Source organism: Cetorhinus maximus, chromosome 7 (genome assembly GCF_964194155.1).
Source record: "Cetorhinus maximus chromosome 7, sCetMax3.hap1.1, whole genome shotgun sequence".
NCBI lineage: Eukaryota > Metazoa > Chordata > Chondrichthyes > Lamniformes > Cetorhinidae > Cetorhinus > Cetorhinus maximus.
The window spans coordinates 25,149,275-25,170,312 of NC_135885.1; the positions used below are offsets into that span (position 1 = coordinate 25,149,275).

Below are 21,038 nucleotides of genomic sequence, written 5' to 3' on the forward strand. Positions count from 1 at the left end.
GTTGAAGTACTCCACTTGATGTCAGCCAATTTAGCACCAATGGATTCAAGGCCAAGATCTAAAAATAAGATAGGGTAGAAACTACGAAGCAGGTCACTCAGTATCTGTAAAGGGAAAAGACAGATAAGGACTCAGCTTGGTTTGTGTTGCCCAGATTCAAACGGGCTGTCTTGAGAAAATGTCCAACAAGGGAAGCAAGGGTGTAGAATTAATATAGAACAGCATAAGTGCAAAGGCCACTTTTTTTTTTTCTGATTCTCTTTCTATTCACTGCCACTAAAGATCTATATTTTTAGCATTCTTGTATTCTGGCCATCACTGCAAGGTCAGCATTTATTGCATATCACTAGTTTCCTCTCTAGATTTCCTCTGGGGATCTTCCCTCCACACCTTCCAACCTCATGGTCTCCCAACCGCGGACGGCCCACTTCTACCTCCTACCCAAAATCCACAAACAGAACTGTCCCGGCAGACCGATCATGTCAGCCTGTTCCTGCCCCACGGAACTCATTTCTTGCTATCTTGACTCCATTCTCTCTCCCCTTGTCCAGACGCTACCTACCTACATCTGCGATTCCTCTGATGCCCTACATCATATCAACAATTTCCAGTTCCCTGGCCCCAACCGCTGCCTCTTCACCATGGATGTCCAATCCCTCTACACCTCCATCCCGCACCGCGATGGTCTGAGGGCTCTCTGCTTCTTCCTCGAACAGAGGCCTGAACAATCCCCATCCACCACTACTCTCCTCCATCTGGCTGAACGTTCTCTCACTGAACAATTTCTCCTTAAACTCGTCTCACTTCCTCCAAATAAAAGGTGTGGCCATGGGTACCCGCATGTGCCCTAGTTATGCCTGTCTCTTTATGGGGTATATGGAACATTCCTTGTTCCAGTCTTACTCAGGCCCCTCCCGCAACTCTTTTTCTCTGGTACATTGATGACTGCTTCGGTGCCAGTTCATGCTCTCGCCTAGACCTGGAAAAATTTATTAATTTTGCTTCCAATTTCCACCCCTCCATCATTTTCACATGGTCCATCACTGACACTTCCATTCCCTTCCTTCACCTCTCTGTCTCAATTTCTGTTGATAGACTGTCCACCAATATTCATTACAAGCCTACTAACTCCCACAGCTACCTCGACTACAGCTCCTCACGCCCCACTTCCTGTAAGGACTCCATCCCATTCTCTCAGTTCCTTTGCCTCTGTCGCATCTGTTCTGATGATGCCACTTTCCAAAACGGTTCCTCTGACATGTTTTCCTCCTTCCTCAACTGAGGTTTTCCCCCCACAGTGGTTGACAGGGCCCTCAACCGTGTCCAGCCCATCTCACACGCATCCACCCTCACACCTCCCTCACAGAACCATAATAGGGTCCCCCTTGTCCTCACTTATCGCCCCACCAGCCTCCGCGTTCAAAGGATCATCCTCTGCCATTTCCGCCAACTCCAGCATGATGCCACCACCAAACACATCGTCTCTTCACCCCCTCGGCGGCATTCCGCAGGGATCGTTCCCTCCGGGACACCCTGGTCCACTCCTCTATCACCCCCTACACCTCAACCCCCTCCTACAGCACCTTCCTATGCAACTGCAGAAGGTGCAACACCTGCCCCTTTACTTCCCTCTTCCTCACCGTCCAAGGTCCCAAACACTCCTTTCAAGTGAAGCAGCATTTCACTTGCACTTCCCTCAATTTAGTCTACTGCGTTCGCTGCTCCCAATGCAGTCTCCTCTACATTGGAGACACCAAACGCAGACTGGGTGACCGCTTTGCGGAACACCTTCGGTCTGTCTGCAAGCATGACCCAAACCTCCCTGTCACTTACCATTTCAACACTCCACCCTGCTCTCATGCTCGCATGTCCGTCCTTGGCCTGCTGCAATGTTCCAGTAAAGCTCAACACAAACTGGAGGAACAGCACCTCGTCTTCTGAGTAGGCGCTTTACAGCCTGCCGGACTTAACATTGAGTTCAACAACTTTAGATCATGAACTCTCTCCTCCATCCCCACCCCCTTTCCGATCCCCCTTTTTCCAATATTTTATAATTTTTAAAAAATATATATTTTTCTTTTCCCACCTATTTCCATTATTTTTAAATGTGTTTCCATCCATTGTTTCACCTCCACCTTTTAGCCTATTTCAATCCCTTCCCCCCCACCCCACCCCCACTAGGGCTATCTGTCCCTTGCTCGCCTGCTTTCTATCCTTAATGTCACCATTAGCACATTCCTTAGCTAATATCACCACCATCAGCACCCCTTTGTCCTTTTGTCCATGACATCTTTGGCAATCTCTTCTTTGCCTCCACCTATCACCGGCCCTCTACCCAGCTCTACCTGTCCTGCCCCCCATAACCAGCTTATATTTCACCTCATTTCTATATTTCCTCAGTTCTGATGAAGAGTCATATGGACTCAACGTTAACTGTATTCCTCTCTGCAGATGCTGTCAGACCTGCTGAGTTTTTCCAGCTATTTTTATTTTTGTACTGTTTCCTCAAGGTGGTGGTGGACCACCTTCTTGAGCGCTGCAGTTTGTGTGGTGAAGGTGCTATTGTTGAATATTTGAAGCTTCTGTTTTAGGCCTGACATTGATTTCATGAAGTATAACATGCAAATATTGTCTAGGATTTTAGCTGATCTCTGATTTTTTTCTTTAAGCAGGGGGCCTATTATACACAGCCTGTGTATGCAGCACAGCCTCATGTAATCCACCATACCACAGTGGTGCAACCCAATAGCATTCAACCTGCTATTTACCCAACTTCTGTCCCTGCTCCACGGACCAATGGTATGGCTATGGGAATGGTTGCTGGGACTACCATGGCGATGACAGCAGGTAAGCTATTCTTATTAGCTGTTGTTGTGAATGTATGCATTGCTATTAACAATCACTCACCCAAGACACAGAAGTTACTCCATACCTCCTCACAGAAGATGTGAATACCACAAGGTGGACTGCAGTACTTGTTTGCCCGACTGAGAATTGAACCACTTGAGATGGGTCTAAAATAGAGTGTAAAAATAATGGCATGAGAGAGGCCTATTTCGCCCAAACATACTCTTCACAACTCTTCCATTCTGAAGAAAGGCCATCGACCTGAAATGTTAACACACTTTCTCTCGCCACAGATGCTGCTAGACCTGCTGAATAGTTTGAGTATTTTCTGTTTTTATTTCATACACTTCATGATGTAAACTCTTCCAGTATATTTAATCTCCTAAGGGAGTTAACTATGCCAAAAGCTGTTATCTTTAAATCTGCAAGATTTCAGGCACAATCTAAATTGCGTCAGCTAGTTGTACTGTATTTGTGATTCGTGTAGCAGAGGAGCTGTTGTTTTTGGGGTTTGTTTCTAAACTATTCAAAAATCATTGAACAGTAATTATAGAATGCTCACAGCACAGGAGGTGGCCATTTGGCCTGTCATGTTTCTGCTGGTCCTCTGAAGGAGCAATTCACCTATTGCTAAACCCTCTCCTTTTCCCTGTAGCCCTGCAAATTTTTCCTTTTCACATAGTGATCCAATTCCCTTCTGAAAGCCTCAATTGACCCTGCCTCCACCACATTCTTAGGCAACGCATTCTAGATCCTAACCAATTGCTGTGTGAAAACATGTTTCCTCAAGTTGCCAATGCTTCTTTTGCTAATTACCATAAATCTGTGCCCTCTGGTTTTCGAGCCTTCCACCAGTAGGAATAGTTTTCCCCCTCTAATCTGCTTAGACCCCCCTCATGATTTTGAATACTTCTATCAAATCTCCTTTCAACCTTCTCCAAAGAAAACAATCCCAACTTCTCCAATCTGTCTACTTAACTGAAGCTCCTCATCCCTGGAACCATTCTCATGAATCTTTTCTGCAATCCCTGTAATGTCCTTGCATCCTACGTAAAGTGTGGCACCCAGAATTGGATGTGGTAGTCAAGTTGAGGCCCAACCAGTGTTCTACACAAGTTTAACATAACTACCTTGCTCTTGTACTCAATACCTTTATTAATCAAACCTAGAATGCTGCATACTTTAACCTCACTCTCAATCTGTCCTACCACCTTCAGTAATTAATGCACATTTACACCCAGGTCCCTCTGCTCCTGGACCCCATTTAGAACTGTACCCTTTATTTTATATTGTGTCTCTGTATTCTTCCTACCAAAATGAATCACTTCACACTTCCCTGCATTAAATTTCATCTGTTGCCTGTCTGCTCATTCCACCAACCTGTCAATGCCCTTTTAAAGTTCTACACTATCCTCCTCATGGTTCACAATACTTCCAATTTTCATATCATCCTCTTGTTTTGAAATTGTAGGGTCTAAATCATTAATATATATCAGGAAGAGTAAGGATCCTAACACCAACACCTCGGGAACTAACTATAAACCTTTCCCCAATCCAAAAAAAAATGCTCACCACTACTCTTCCCTGCCACAACTATTTTTGTATCTGTGCCGCTACTGTTCCTTTTATTCCATGAGCTCTAACTTTGCTCAGAAGTCTGTTGTGGAACACTTTATCAAATGCCTTGAAGCCCATGTACAACACATCAACCACATTACCCTCATCGTCCCTGTTACCTTATCAAAAAACTGAAGCAAGTTAGTTAAGCACAATTTGCTCTTAAAAAATCCAGGCTGGCTTTCCTCAATTAACCCACATTTTCCAAGTGACTGTTAATTTTGTCCTGAATTATTTCTAGAAGCTTTCCCACCACTGTGGGGTTAAACGGACTAGCTTGTAGTTGCTGGGCTTACCTTTATACTTTTTTGAGCAAGGGTATACTGTTAGCAATTTTCCAATCCTCTGGCACCAACCTAGAGTTTAAGAAAATTTGGAAAATTTTGACTAGTGCATCCGCATTTCCCGCTCTCACTTCCCTCCATATCCTTGGATGCATCTCATCCAGTCCTGGTACCTTGTTAACTTGAAGTACAGGCAGCCTATCCAATACTGCCTCAAATTTAAACCTTTCAAATGTTCAGGACAAAGCAGCCCACCTGATTGGCACCACATCCACAAGTATTTACTCCCTCTACCATTGACGCTCAGTAGCAGCAGTATGTACCATCTACAAGATGCACTGCAGAAATTTACCAAGGCTCTTTTGACAGCATCGTCCAAACCCACGACCACTACCATCTAGAAGGACAAGGGCTGCAGATAGATGGGAACACCACCACCTGGAAGCTCTCTCCCCTCTCCACCCAAGCCACTTACTTTGGAAATATATTGTCATTCCTTCATGTAGCTGAGTCAAAATCCTGGAACTCCCTCCCTAACAGTACTGTGGGTGTACCTACACCATATGGACTGCAGCGGTTCAAGAAGGCAGCTCACCACCACCACCTCAAGGGCAACTAGGGTTGTGCAACAAATGCTGGCCTGTGAATGAATAATAATAAAAAAAAATTAATACCTCACCCTGGCCCTCCGCCCTCAGTCCTAAGTCCCCTTTTTGGTCCCGAATTAACCCCACTTCCTCCTCTTTCTGCCTTTTACTATATGTCTGTAGAAAATATTTAGATTGTTTTATGTGAGCTGTAACCCTGACGAATTATCTTGCTAACATGCTGCATCTAAGTTTGCACATGAATGGCCAGCCACTTGGTTGAGATACCACCAGTTATTAGTTGTAATGATTTAATCTTTTCCCATCATGTTCTTAAACACCACACATAATCGAGTCATTGCTGATCAGTAAATGAAAGAAAAAGGAAAGGTTTGCATTTATATGCTGTTTCATCACACCTAAATATCACAAATTGCTTCACATGCAATTCATTATTTTAAAATGCAGTGATTATGTAGTGAACCCAAGATGACTCTTCTAACTCAGGCAAGAGTGCAGCTAAGAGAGCCAACCTAACTTAGTCAAAGAAATGCAGTGGCATCTTAGCACAGTAGTAGGTACTTTAACCTTTCCAAAATGCTTGGATGGTGATATCTTGAGTTCCTTCCCTACACGTGGTTCAGTCCATTGTGGCAAAAGAATACAAACATGGCAACAAAATGGGAAGGCTAAGAATAAACTTAGATCTAAAAATGGCAAGTTGGATGCATCATAAAGCCGATTTTCTTTCCCTTAATCACTCTACAATTTAAAAAAAAATCCTAACACTAAATTTTGAAAGTCATTCGAGAAAATGCTCGAGGGAAATCATTTGAGACTTGACTATTCTGTGAAAATAACTTCTCATGTGGTCTACAATTTGAAATATAGAATTGCTGAATATCCCTATTACCTGCTCTGCTAATTCCATTGTGTACATATTAACGTAGTACAGCATCTTTATTACAAAGTTCACTATTATTTCTTTTCTGTACAGAAATGAGTTGCACAAATACCTGTACTAAGCTGAAGTTTTTATTTCTCCTGCCTCAAAAGGGACTCTGCTGACCACGCCACAACACACCCAACTAGGACCACATCCTGTTTCTGTGCCAACATACAGGACTCAAGGAACACCTGCGTATAGCTATGTACCTCCACATTGGTAAATTCACAAACCAATTCATGTAAGTTAATCCGCAATGTTAGTGAATATTTGATATATATTATAAATGTAATGTAACACCTTTTGAGAATTAATTTTTAATGTAGACTAATGTTTAGTAACATGACTTATTTAATATGGTTCCAAAATGTAATTTGTAAGACTTTTTTCGTCATGTATTGGAAATCTCTCAAAACACTTGGCTTCAAGTTTGAATGTAGAATCTTCAGCTACTCATCGCACTTCACACAATTGTGAGAATATAAAGAACAATTTCTACTGTCCCAATATTTTTGTTACATACCTGTATCGTATATTTTCCCATCTAATCAGTTTCAAATCTGGGAAACCAAAACGTAAGATGACTTTGTGACTTTTTTTACCAGTGCTGAACAATTTCAAGTTTGCTTCAACATCGAATATTTAGGAATAGGAAAAATTGCCTAATTTTTTAAGTCTTTGCCTATGTGAACAATTTGTACAGATTATCTTTATCAATCCATTTTGTGTAATGTCAAAAATTTCTTTTTGCAAATGAAACCCACCTTTCCAATGAGAACGTAAAAAATACATAGAAGTTGCAATACAAATGCCCAACAGTCTAGTCAACGTTTACCTTCCACATGGGCGAATATTTCTAATTGCAGAACAGATGGAGTTTCCTTTTTTCCTGTTTGGCTCTGAAATCATTCCTTGATGTACCGTTTAAAGGGATACAGTATTTTTTTCTGCTGTGGAGCAATGCTGTATACAGTATTAGAGATGGAAGTATAACCAGTGTCTTCTATGTGTCTCAATTTGTATTCTGCCCCTCTGCTGATGCATGACCCATTGTTTGCCCTTTATTTTGCAGCTTAGTATTGGGCTGATGGTTTAAATGATTTTCAACAACATCATCCAAGCCCTTGCCTGATCTATGCACTGCATAATTCCATTAAATCCATACACTGACTCCCTGCCCCCTTTTGCATGTGCCTACATTGAGCTGCATTTGCTACATAGTGGTCCAACCTTTTAAAAGATTCAAATCTTCCTAATCTGGATGCATCGTTTATTTGCTCTGTCTCCAACATAATACCTGCAAAGTTGGAGATGTATGCATACACTTGGAACCAAGGAGAAGCAGATTCCCAGTTTTAGTGAGTCGAAATATAAACCAATTCCTTTTCGTGAGTAATCTGAATATGCCGTTTTAATGATTGTGCTGCTTCTGATTCTTTGGTTTATCCCAATTTCTCCTCTTACCGCTCTAAATCGCTGTTCACACTGAATTTGAATTTAAATTCTAATTAATTACACTGACATTTTATATTTGAAGACTCAAGTAGAATAATGTTTCTCAATTACGATTTTACTCAGAGTAATGTAAAATGAGATTTCCTGTCATTCTGACTAGCTTTAGAAAGTTATAACCCTTTTTGTGAGTGAGTTGATAAATTTATTGATTATCACAATCTTAAAGGCACAGAAGGAGGCCATTTGGCCCATTGTGTCTGCACCACCCTCCAAATGAGCATTATGACCTAGTGCCATTGCCCTGCCTTTTCCCTGTACATTGTTTCTATTCAAATAATCACCTATTGCCCTCTTGAATGCCTCAATTGAACCTGCCTCCACCACACTTCCAGGCAGTGCATTCCAGACCCGAAACACTTGTTGCATGAAAAAGTTTTTTCTCACTTCATATTTGCTTTTTTTGCAAATCAGTTAACTAATCTAGTTAATTAAATACAATTTTAAAGACAGCTTCCATTTTGTTGATTAGTGTACCACCCATTTTCCCAGCAAAATATTAAGAGTAACTAATTTTTCAAGCAAGCCATTTTGAACGGTGAATTGATAGTCAATCTGAATATGTACTTAAGCTAAATTATGCTCTGCAAGTTGTAGCATATTCCCATTCCGTATTAAATGCATGATAAACTAATATATTCATTGGTATAGTGCTTTGAATGCAATAATCTTAAGACAGTAATGAAAGAAAGCAAAATTAAACCAACCGGTTCAAGATTAATAGTTATTTATAACACTGCCCCAAGGAAGAATTATACTTCTGTGCTGTTTCACCCTCTTGTTAACGATGAAAACTACCCATTATGAAAAAGTGGCCTTCCAAATCTGTGATCACTTCACTGCCCAAGTTCTATTAGTATTCAAGAAACGCTAGAGGTGTTATGTTTTGGAATCCATTAGTTTAAGTATTGGTGGCAGGTGGTGAATAGTAACTTTCAAAAGGGATTTGGGTTAATCCTTCAAAGGTAAAGAAAAAATGCAAGGGAGTGGGATGATTTGAATAGCTCTTCCATGCAGGTCAAAGGCTAGGAATTCTTTGGCGACTAACTCAACTCCTGACTCCATCTACAAGGCACAAGTCAGGACTGATGGCATACTCTCCACTTGCCTGGATGAGTGCAGCTCCAACAACACTGAAGAAGCTCGACACCATTCATGACAAAACAGCCTGCTTGAAAGGCATATCATCCATCACCTTCAACATTCACTCCCTTCCACCGATGCACAGTGGCAGCAGTGTGTACAATCTACAAGATGCACTGCAGCAACTTGCCAAGGCTCCTTCAACAGCACTTTACAAACCCGTTACCTCTGCCACCTAGAAGGACAAGGGCAGCAGATGCATGGGAACACTACCACTTGCAAATTTCCCTCCAAGCCATACACCATCCTGACTTGGAACTATATAACTGTTGCTGGATCAAAACCCTGGAACTCCCTCCCTAATAGCACCGTGGGTGTACTTGCACTATATGGGCTGCAGCTGTTCAGGAAGGCGGCTCACCATCATCCTCTCAAGGGCAATTAGTGATAGGCGATAAATGATCGCCTAGCCAGCAACGCCCACTTCCAGTGAGTGAATAAATAAAAAGAGCTGCACAGGCATGAAGAGCTGATTGTGCCCCTGCACTTTATCGTCCCATGAAATCATGTGTGGCAATAACGTGACAGTTATTGAAAGATGTGTAGCACATGAATTAACAGTTCTCAAACCATATCAAATAAAATAGCTATTCCAAGCTCTCAACAGATTGAAAGCATTTCTAAATGCAACATTCATGAAGTTCTTTCCTGCTTTACACTCATCCATGGTAATTGTTTACAGGGTTTTCCCTTGAGTCGAAGGACTTTTCATTTGCTTTTTTATTTTGGAACTCATTCCACATACAATTTGGCAAATGTGTAACCTACAGGAGTTGCGAATTTAATTTACTAGGAGCTGTGAGGAAGTTTCCTTCACATATGGTTGCATTTGAGGTGAACTAAAACATCTTTGGAGGAGCCTCTATGCAATGAGACTAAGGCTTTTCATTGTCATTAACTATTTGGTTTTTATAAAACATTTTGGAAATAAATATTCTTAGCTGGACTGGCATGTTCTAACCTTGGTTTGTTCTAATCCAATATGATGTCTTACTCTTTTCATAAGTGGGGATGCAAGATGGGCAACAACTGCATGCTTGAGGTTGTTCCAATTAATCTTAATACTGTTATCAAAAAAAGATGTATTTAAGATAATACAAGACTGTTCTCGATTAAATTTTGGCTAGATATGGTAACAACATTTTAAGCACATTTTGTTCATCAGTGGGATTAATTGAATGTAGGCGACTGGAAAATACTATGGTCCATTTGGTGAGTTCCAAAGTTCAAAAAAATGTTAGTATCTTTCTCGCATCTTGCCAAAAAAATCTCCCATTTTAAATTTGTCAACATTATTTGCTCCCACTGTCTTTTTGTACTGCCTATACTATGCATTCACCATCATCTCTGTAAAGTAGGTAAATACAAACTGTTTATCTTGCCCTTTTTATGTGCCCTAGTTAAAAAATTGTGTTTTTACCAAACGATTTTCCCATAAAATCTTAAACTTTGATCAGGGTCTCCAACTGGGCACCTTCTCTAAGGCATAAACATTCCCAATTTTCATTGCCTTGTGGCATAGCTGGCAAATCTACATTATAACTGCAGCTGCATGACAAAAGCACAATAAACCCTGCCGTTCCTTGATGACTGCCTCGGGCTGAAGCAGACTGTTCACAGCTTCGGTGTTCTACTTGACCCTGAACTAAACTTCTGATTCCCTATCGTCTCCATCACAAAGAGCGCCTATAGCCACCTCATTAACACCGCCAGACTCCACCTCGCCCCTGCTTATCTGCTGCTGAAGCCCGCATCCATGTTTATACCACCTCTAGACTTGACTACCCGATTACTGTCCTGGCTGGCCTCGCATCTTCCACCCTGCATAAACTGGAGCTCCTCAAATTCTGATGTCTGTATCCTAACCTGCACCAAATCCTGCTCACCCATTACCCCTGTGCTCACTAGCTTACATTGGTTGTCGTTCGACCAAAGCCATTGATTTTTAAAATTGTCATCCTGTTTTCCAATCCCTCCATGGCCGCATCCCTTCCTATCACTAACCACCTCCAGTCCTAAAACCCAAGAATTCTATTTCACCAACTCTGGGCTCTTATGCTTCTCCTCTTCCCCACCCTACCCCTTTCATGTCTCCATTGGTGGCATGCCTTCTGCTATATAGATCCCGGAATTTCCTCGCTAAACCTCTCCACTGCTATTAAGACCCTCTTTAAAACTGACCTCTTTAGTTACCCATCCTAATAACCTCTTTCTTTGGCTTGGTATCAGTTTTTGTTTGGCTAAGCTCCTGTGAAGTACCCTGAGATGATTTCTTTACAGATGCTGTATAAATGTAAAATGTTAATATTCCTACTGTATACTCTTTCCCAATCTCATCACATTGTATAGGTCTACGTTAAATGAAGGCTGGTGCTTTTTAGTCTAAATCCCCAATCTATGTCAGATCCCTCTGGTCTGTTCCTGTTTTTTTTTGTGGTCCTTGTTTCTTGTCAGCAATTTAGATACTTAATTCATTTTTTGATATTTCTGGTTAATGTTAACCAACTAACCTGACAATGATGTATTATTTTTAGCCTGTTCAGGGCTATGTTAGTTTGGTTTCATGGTATAAATATCCATGTTTCTTGATTGAGATCTTCAGCTTAGAATTTAAGAACAGGCTTTTGACATTTAAGTACTAAAATGCAAATAAAACTTTACAAAATCATAGTTCTGAAAATATATGCATAATCAACAAAATAAGTTACATGGATGGATAGTTTTTCTCAATTTGAATGGTGATTAATTGTATTCAAGTTAACAATTTTTCAGATACAATGTAGCATGGTTTACGGTTGTGGTTCATTTTTATCTTTCTGCAGATCTGGAGTCAGACATTGTATGCAACTACTCAAGTCTTACGTTGGTGCTTGTGCATTGAAGCCACATGGCACCGAATCTGTTTGCAAGAACAAAGTGCAAAGGTCACTTTATGCATCATTTAGTGTTTTTTTTGTAAAAGCTGCTTTTCTCCAAACTTCTGCCTCATTTAAGTTCTTTTCCATCATAGCTACTCAAAATTATTACAGACCAATGTTTGTTATCACTAGCGAGGCTTTGGCCAAAGAGGCCTATTCAATGGTGAGAATACATGTCATTCTTTTAAAAATTGGGTGTTTCACCATTTCTATTACTGAGATCCTATAAGGAGGCTTACTTATACTGAGATTTAAATAAATGAGCCCAACCTGAATATGATGCATCATCTCTAAGAAAGGCAAATACGTTCTTTCAGTTTAAAGAGAACAATGGCTGTGTCTCTTTAATCTGATCAGTTGGTGTTCTTATCTCTCACATTCTGATCTTACATATTAACAACCATAAAATCTTAGACGTCTAGTTTGGACATTAGCCTTTCTAGTTACATTTAAATTATCAAAATTAGCACTCACCACTGAAACGGCCTTTAATCTTTTTTTTTGTTTTTGACAGTAGAATTCAGGAAAGCTTTGAGGGTTTAAAGGGATATAGAATTAATGGAGCACTCCATTCATTGCTACAGCGCAGTGAATTCTTAGGATGACTTAAGTAATTCAGCATTATTTGTTTGAGTTGGTTGGCCGGACTCTTCGTTCAAGATAACGTGATTGGTTGAGCACCATTTCTCCCCGCCCACCAATCCATTACAGCTATTAAATCAGCATTGTGTTCTTTAAGTCCTAAATACAGGTTTCACTATCAGAAATTTCAATGGCATTGGCTTTCTTTAGCTATTTGTCAGAAATGTCACAATCTGGATTCACTGTACAAGCCAAGTACATTTCTTGAACCTGTAAAGTCCTACACATTGTGATACAATTGAGCTCCTTGTAATTTTATTTGGATTTTATTATGCAGTATCCCTCACCAAATTAATCTGGTTGTCAGTTTGTTAAAGTCATCAGCTGACGTTGGAATTTTTTGAAAGGAGGTGAAAGTACATTTAAATATTGTATAACTTTAAGTGAAGTGATAAAATTTCAAAAGTTCATGCAGAGGTTTATTATCCTTGTCTTAAAGAATGGACCTGGGTAGAAGAATGCTGCAGCTTAAAACTCTTGAAGGTCTTAGTTGACAGGAATTTGTGGGAGAGTACCATCCAATAGAATGGAAGCAGTGTGTTCAAATTCATGAAAGTGGGGTGAATATTCATGTCTAGCAAGTGAGTTCTTTCTGCCCTGTATGGTAAAATTTTTGGAAATGAATGTATATGACTGGAAAGCACTGACAAGGGTATGAGGTAAAGCAAATTGAGATTTAGGGAGCGTATATTTTCCTTCAACTTAGAACTGGCCACATATCAGAATTCTGTCAAAATACAGAAGCTAGGTTATGTTGCACAATACATATATAAAAATAATCTATGCTACTAAACAGGTACAAGACTTTATACATGAGTATATATATATATAAATATATGTAACACACCCATACTGTGTTTGTGGTTAGCTTAATAGACTGATTCCTGAAAAAACTGTATGAGACCTAGATTTTAAATAGAAAAGTAATCAAATATATTAAACTCAAACAATCTGCTGTTGCAGAAATTTTTACATTCAGATCACATAATTGAAAGAGGGACTTAAGTGGTTAATTTCCAAAAATACTTGTGGGTGCATTATATGCAACCCTGCAATCTCAGCCTAACAAATCTTAGTTGCATGGAGCAGCATTTTGCTAAATGTAACCTTGTTTAGTAAAAGTGGGAAAGAGGGTATGTTCTGCAATATCAAATGCCTTTCTAATGCTTAAGTTTTAAGATGGTCACATGCAGATATAATTGTTCAGATTTGTGGGCAGTCAGGAATATCTGTTGCATTCTGAAAAATGAGATATGCCTCTCCAAGATTGCTGCAGAAGATGTGATTTTAAAATCTTGTTGCTTCTATTTAGCAGTTTTAAAACTAGGCTAAGGTATGCACTTGCATCAAATCCATTTACTTTATATCTAATTGTGACATTTTTGAACAACATTCCATTTGAAAACTTGAGCTCACTAATCCTTTAAAAACTATGCTGGATTTTTATCCAGGTTATTTGCCAGAACAAATATTAGTCCACTATTTAAACTTGTTGGATCGCCTGAATTTTAGGAATGGATCTGTTAAAGTTATTATACCATAGATTTAGTCAAATAGCTAATTTCTCAGTGAATAGTTGGATTTTTTTTTTGATTAAGCTTTACTGAACTGTTCACCTGAGAAAATGCAGCTCGGGCTGAGTGTTTAGAATGCATTGGTTTTCCATTACAATATTGTTAGAAATTTCACCATTATTTAAACGGTGTCCTTCCCTTATTAAAAGATTGAAGTACAAATTAGTAGGGAGCTACTCATGAGTCCCAGCAAAATGGTGAGGGGGAAGTTGCATGATTCTTAATTTAAACTCTGTAGAACTGATTGTGAAACAGTCTAACTCAAAGATACAGATCACAAACATCAGGTATGCAGAAATTTTACATTATTACAGATTAATAGGAAATAGAAATATGCCTTAAATCATCTTAAATTGAAACAGGCGAGCTATAAAATGGAGAATTGGCAAGCACAGATTTCCAAACATTGCCATTATTCAAGCTGGAAACTAGAAGGAATATTACTGCAGAATACCAATGTTTCAGCGATTACTATGGGAGGAAAGTAATTCTGAACAAAGCCACTATTGATGCAAGTGATTATCTTAATTTTTTTCAGTGAAATTTTATTTCGTCTCACTGAAAAATCATGACCACATCATTGCAACCTAATAAGACTTCGATATAACTGCACTTATCAGCAGATCAGCTTTTTTTGCAGAGCATGAGTAATAGCGGAAAAACTTCGGCATCAGGTTTGGTACAAAGTACAGTGTGCAAAGAGGTAGTGGTATTGTAGTATTTGTCTTCAGGTTGAATCTCCCACTTAGTTTTGTATGAATTGAACTGGCAAATGGGAACTATTTAGTGTGACATTAGCTGGTTTAAGTCTTTTTGACTTAACTGGTTTTAAGGGTCTGTGAAGTTGTAGGTCTTCAAAGAAGTTCTGTTTGTGTCTAGAATCACGAAGTAAAATCTCCCAGCCGATTGCAATGGTCTGAGTTCTGACTGCCCTTTATGTTGCTGATGTCTTTGTAAATGAAGTTACTTTAATTAAACTGATCCATTAATTGGGGACAAATATTTCAGCCACATTTGATTAAGTCAGGTTCAGATTTAGCACAAATTTACTACACTAAAAATGTAAAGAAAATGAATACACAGGGGAACACTTGCAAAACATTGTTACAATTTGATTTGTACCTGATGGAAATTTATCCTGCAGACTTTTACTTAATATGTTTGTTAGATAGTTTAGTTGACTTTTGCCCTTGAGTACGTATGCATCACTGGATATTCAACTTGCACCATTTTCTCCTGTTTGTAAATCTCCTCTTGTTTGATTTCTTCATGTGTGAAGAGAGAGGTACAATTTTCTCTTGCACCAGAGTGCTTGTGTCGCTGAGTTAACATAAGGTGTGTTAATACTGGGGAAAATGAGGTTAAAATTTTGGAATACATTCAGTACAAAACTGTCTTAACTTTGGCACTAATTTGTACTGAATTAACGATTTATCTCTGGCCAAAATAGCTGTTATGTTAGTAGGGAGTGCTGCTCTAAATTTAGGACAAAGTTGAATGCTTTACGCTCCATCAAAACCATTTTTTTACCTGACCTGGTAATGCGTAATTCATTGACTAGATATTAGAATTGAAGTGTTGTCTATTTCCCCAGCACTATTGACCTTGATGGACAGAAAAATTCACATTTCTTATTTAAAAAATTGACTACTGGTGATATATTTTATATGGGCATTTTTGAAATTGATTAAATACCAGCCATTAACACTTGCTATACATAAATATAGCTGGTTGATTTTAGGCAAAATTATTGCTGATCACCAGAATAGTTCACTCAAAGGTTTGCCATTTGTCAGATCAGTATTTTATCAGCAGCTGTCAAGGATATCTTGACATCACCCACATTTGAGCTGATCACCTCACCACAAACCACAAAGACTTGGATTCCTATTTTGATAAAAAATCTGCGCGCACATTGCTATTTCCCCCTAACTTAAATCAAGCAAATGTAATTTTATTAAATATAAAAAGCTTATTTAGCTGTCACTAACATTTGTAAGGTAGCCACTATGGCCATAAAACTTTATATTGATATGTGCCGAGAAATATTGCAAACATTATGTTTGGCCTGTCAATGAAACACAATAACAGATAACTAATTATTTTCAAGCTGTTATAGGTAGTAGCAATGATCTGTCTTTATAACAGCTTTATCGCATCCTCATGGTTTATATTCTTTAAAAGTTTGGATTCCCTTTGATTTTGCAAAACCAGTAAAATATCCTGTTTGTCTGTTAAGTGGCAGAAACACAAAAATGTATTGGAAGTGTTCCCAACAGCTCTCCTGATAATCTGTTCTTAGTACAGGCTTGCTATACAAATACTTGATGTGCTGCATAGTACATTGACAGTAACTGAACCTGCACCAATGTTGCCATTCATGTATATTTGCCTTTTTTGTTCTGCTTACTAGCTTATGAGCTAAATCAGATTTCTAATTTTAACTTCTTGCTACATTTTTGAAAAGAAAAATCGTTGCCCAAATTTCAATATGTTTGCATTTTAATTGGACTGAGACTTTTCTTAATCAAGCAAATTTTTAAAATTCACATGATATTTCAAGATATTGCAGAATTAACATTGGAAATTTAATTTCAAATTGAACTGTGGAATTTATAAATTGTTCTTTTAATGTTGAATGGCTGATTGGATACTGCCAGATGACTAATATAGTTATGATAAACTATATTATTCTTGACTGTTTAGCTCATAACCAGTGTGTAACTGTATGCAACAAGAGAAAGCATACCAAGTAAAACAGGGCGCTCGTTCAACATAACCAGGTTTACCAGTTCAGTTGTGATTATACAGACCTTTTAACAGATTTTTTGTACATCTTTGCTAAATTAAAAAGTACTGTAATGCAAGACTTGAACAATGCATATTAATAGTTGTACTGGCCCAATTCAATGTCATAAGTACTTCAGAATATCAGATTTAAATAGGAGAGATTAAACGGTGTGTACGAGTGTTGCTCCTGTATTTTAAAGAAAGATAACCTAGGAAACCTTTGCAGTTCAGATATGTAATTTAAGCGCTTTTTACCATAAGTGTTATTTAAGTTGTTTAATGATTGATGTTTATTATTCTTAATAGAAAAAAACTTTATGGTTTAACTGAAGTTGGATGCTTCTTTGAGCTACAGGGAGCATTTCAGAACACAAGTCTGTGGGCTTTCCTTTTACTGTATTTCAATTGCAGTTTTGGACTTCCTTATTTTGAATTCTATTGGAACACTAATAAAGCAAGATGAGAATTATGGAAATGTCATTGTCTTCCAAGCGTAATTCATAGAACGCAAGTGTTTTAATAACGCAGATTAGAAGTTACTTATGGAACCTGAAAGACCCACAGTTTACACTTGTGACTATGAAGTGTAATTCTGTTTTTTTTTATTTTGTTTTTTGGAAAAGATCAGTTAGTGATCTAAGTGACAGAATTAAGCCAAGAGTTTGTAATTGTATATTTACTGTAAGATGTAGAACATTCAATAACAATTAAAATGTTTACAAAAAATAACACTTGTCAATTTTTTTTGTGTTTAATGATTTGGATGAAGTGGCAGAGAATTTGATATAATTTAAAACTAAAGATTTAAACTTTGAGGGCTACAGCATGAGTTTTTCTTGGAACCCTGACTTCAGTTTCAGATCTGCACAATAATTCAAAGAATTTTTAGAACAATGAGAATGGAATTTGTGTGAGAAAGCCTGTTGGAATGAATAACTCAGCTCCACAAACGTAATATGAAAATCAGGAAGCAAAGCCTAAAACCTTGCATTGGTATAAGGACGCCACTTAATTCCTTATGCAAAATAGCACTGGGAATGCAGTATTCACTTAACGCTTCCAGCAATAAGGTAACACTATCTATTTGAATGTTATAGTATTTTAATGCTTGCACCTCAAATTTTACCCAAATGAAATGTACAATACTCAATCTTACAATTGCTTTAAAACTGTTTGCCTGAGGGGACTGGAAATTCTCACTGCTTCTATGTACTCAAATTATAGAATGATACAACAGAGAAGGAGGGCCATCCGACATATTGTGAATTTTGTGGTGCTTCAGAAGAGCTATCCAATTAATCACACTCTCTTTCCCCAGAGCCCCTGTATGCATGTATTTATTCAATTCCTTTTTTCATTCATTCATGGGATGTGGGCTCCACTGGCTAGGCCAGCATTTATTGTCCTTGAGAAGGTGGTGATGAGATTCCTTCTTGAACCGCTGCAGTCCATGTGGTGTAGGTACACCCACAGTGCTGTTAGAGAGGGAGTTCCAGGATTTTGACCCAGCGACAATGAAGAAACAGTGATATATTTCCAAGTCAGGATGGTGAGTGGCTTGGAGGGGGACTTGCAGGTGGTAGTGTTCCCATGCGTCTGCTGCCCTTGTCCTTCTAGATGGTAGTGGTCGTGGGTTTGGAAGGCGCTGCTTAAGGAGCCTTGGTGAGTTTCTGCAGTGCATCTTATAGATGGTACATACTGCTGCTACCATGCTTCGGTGGGGGAGGGTGTGGATGTTTGTGGAAGGGGTGTTAATCAAGTGGGGTGCTTTGTCCTGGGTGGTGTCAAACTTTGAGTGTTGTTGGAGTTGCATGTTTATATCCCTGTTTCCTTATGTTGCCTTTCATAAATCACCTTAAATCTGTTTCATCTTGATCTTTCTGCCACTGGAAATAGGTTATTTTCTCTCAAAACAATTCATGTTTTGAGCATCTCTCTCAAATCTCCTGTTAACCTCTGCTCTAAAGCAAACAATCCCAGCCTCTTCACATAACTAAACACTCTCATCCCTGGTATCATTCTAGTAAATCTCTTCTGCATCCTCTGCAAGGTCTTGACTCCTAAATTGTGGTTCCTAGAATTGAAAACTAAACTCCAGCTGAGGCCTAAGCAGTGTTTCGTAAAGATTTACTATAACCTCTTTGCTCATGTACTCTATTCCTCTATTGATAAAGCCAAGGACCCCAATGCTTTAACAATCTTCTCAATTTGTCCTGCCACCTTCAAAGATTCTCTGTTTCTGTAAACGGATAAAATTATACCATTTAGTTCATATCGCCCCTCATTCTTCCTACCAAAATATATTACTTCCCATGTCTGTTACATGTGTCTGCCCATTTTATTAGTCTGTGTCCTTAAGTTTGTCACAATCCTCTTTTTAATTAATTCAAGGTATGTGGGTGTTGCTGGCATGCTTAGCGTTACCCATTCCTATTGACCTTTGAGCAGCTGCCTTGAACTGCTGCAGCCCTTGTGGCAAAGGTATTCCAACAGTGCTGTTAAGGAAAAGTTTCAGGATTCTTGACCCAGCGATGAAGGAGCAGTGATGGATTTCCATTTCATGATAGTGCGCGACCTTAGGCAACTTGCAGTCAGCAGTGTTCCAATGTGCCTGCTGACCCCCGCCCCCCCCAGTTCTAGGCTGTGGAGGTTGTAGGTTTGGGACATGCTGACCAAGAAGGCTTAGCGAATTACTGCAGTCCATCTTGTAGATGGTACACAAGTGGGCAAAAATTTGGTAGATGGAATTTAAATGGGAAAATGTGAGGCCCTCTTTGACAGGAAGAACAGAAAAGCAGAATATTTAAAAGGAGAGTGACTGCAGAATGTGGCATTACAGATGGACCTAGGTGTCCTTGTACATGAATCACAAAATGTTAACATGCAAATACAGCAAGTAATTAAGTAAATGGACTATTGATCTTTATTGCAAGAGGATGGAGTATAAAAATAGGGAAGTCTTGCTACAACTGTACAGGGCATTGGTGAGACTACACCCAGTGCTGTTTTGGACTCCTTAAGGAGGGATATATTTGCATTGGAAGCAGTTCAGAGAAGGTTCACCAGGCTGATTCCTGGGATGAAGGAGTCCCCTTATGTGTAAAGGTTGAGCAGTTTGGGCTGATGTTTGGTATTTAGAAAAATGAGTGGTGATTTTATTGAAAGATTCTGAGGAGATAGATGCTAAGAGGGTGTTTTCCCTCATAGAATAAGGGATTTCCCAGTTAAGAATGAGATGAATGTCTTCTGAGGGTGGTTAGTCTTTGCAATTTTTCTCCACAGAGAGTAGTGGAGGCTGGATCCTTGAATATATTAAAGGTCAAGTTAGACAGATTTTTGCTCTCCTAAAGAGTTGAGGATTTTGCGGGACAGGCAGACAAGTGGAGTTATAGCCACAATCAGATCAGCCATGACCTTAGTGGATGGCAGAGTGGACTCAATGAGTCAAATGGCCTACTTTTATGATGTTTTGATGCCCAGGTTATTGGTGGGAGATTCAACAGTGGTAACGCTATTGAATGTGATGATTGGACTATCTTGCTGGAGATGATCATTGTCTGGCATGAATGTTACCACTTAATAGCCCAAACTTGAAAATTGTCCAGGTCTAGCTGTATGCAGGCTCGGGCGTCTTCATTATCTAAGAATTTGCAAATGGAACTGAACATTGCAGTCCTCAGCAAAGATTCCCACTTCTGACCACCTGATGGTGGGAAGATCATTGATGAAGCAGCTAATGATTGCTGGGCCTAGTACACTACCCTGAGGAACTCCTGCAGCGATGTCCTGTGGCTGAGATGATTGACCTACACCAACCACTGCCGTTGCCCTTTGTTAGGTATAACTCCAGCCAGTGGAGTTTTCCCCCAGATTCCGGTTTTTCACATGACCTTTGGAATTCGGCTTTATTGTCCATGTTTGGACCTAGGGTATAATGAGGTTTGTACTTAGTGGGCCTTGCAGAACCCAAACAACATTGTTGGGCAGGTTATTCGAACAAATGCTACTTGATAGCACTGTCAATTATCTCTTGCATCGGAGTAGACTGGGGGTAATTGCTAGATTGGATTTATCCTTTTTTGTGGACACAACGTACTGTGGCAATTTTTCACTGGCAGATTCCAGTACATAGGAATTAGGAGCAGGAGTGGGCCACTCAGCCCTTCAGGCCTGCTCCG

The 21,038-nt window shown here is 39.3% G+C and overlaps 1 protein-coding gene across 3 annotated transcripts in view; it reads left to right on the plus strand.

Moving 5' to 3' along the window:
- fam168a (family with sequence similarity 168 member A) overlaps window positions 1–17,589 on the plus strand; it is a 94,103-nt gene extending 76,514 nt beyond the window's left edge. For 2 of the 3 annotated variants that reach the window (XM_078545233.1, XM_078545234.1), the window contains exons 6-8: window positions 2,670–2,847; window positions 6,392–6,522; window positions 11,759–17,589. In XM_078545233.1, the coding sequence (XP_078401359.1) occupies window positions 2,670–2,847; window positions 6,392–6,504 (291 nt within the window). In that variant the 3' untranslated portion in view covers window positions 6,505–6,522; window positions 11,759–17,589. The remainder of the gene's footprint in view (window positions 1–2,669; window positions 2,848–6,391; window positions 6,523–11,758) is intronic. The other variant, XM_078545235.1, reaches the window with a different exon arrangement.
- The last annotated feature ends 3,449 nt before the right edge of the window (window positions 17,590–21,038 follow it).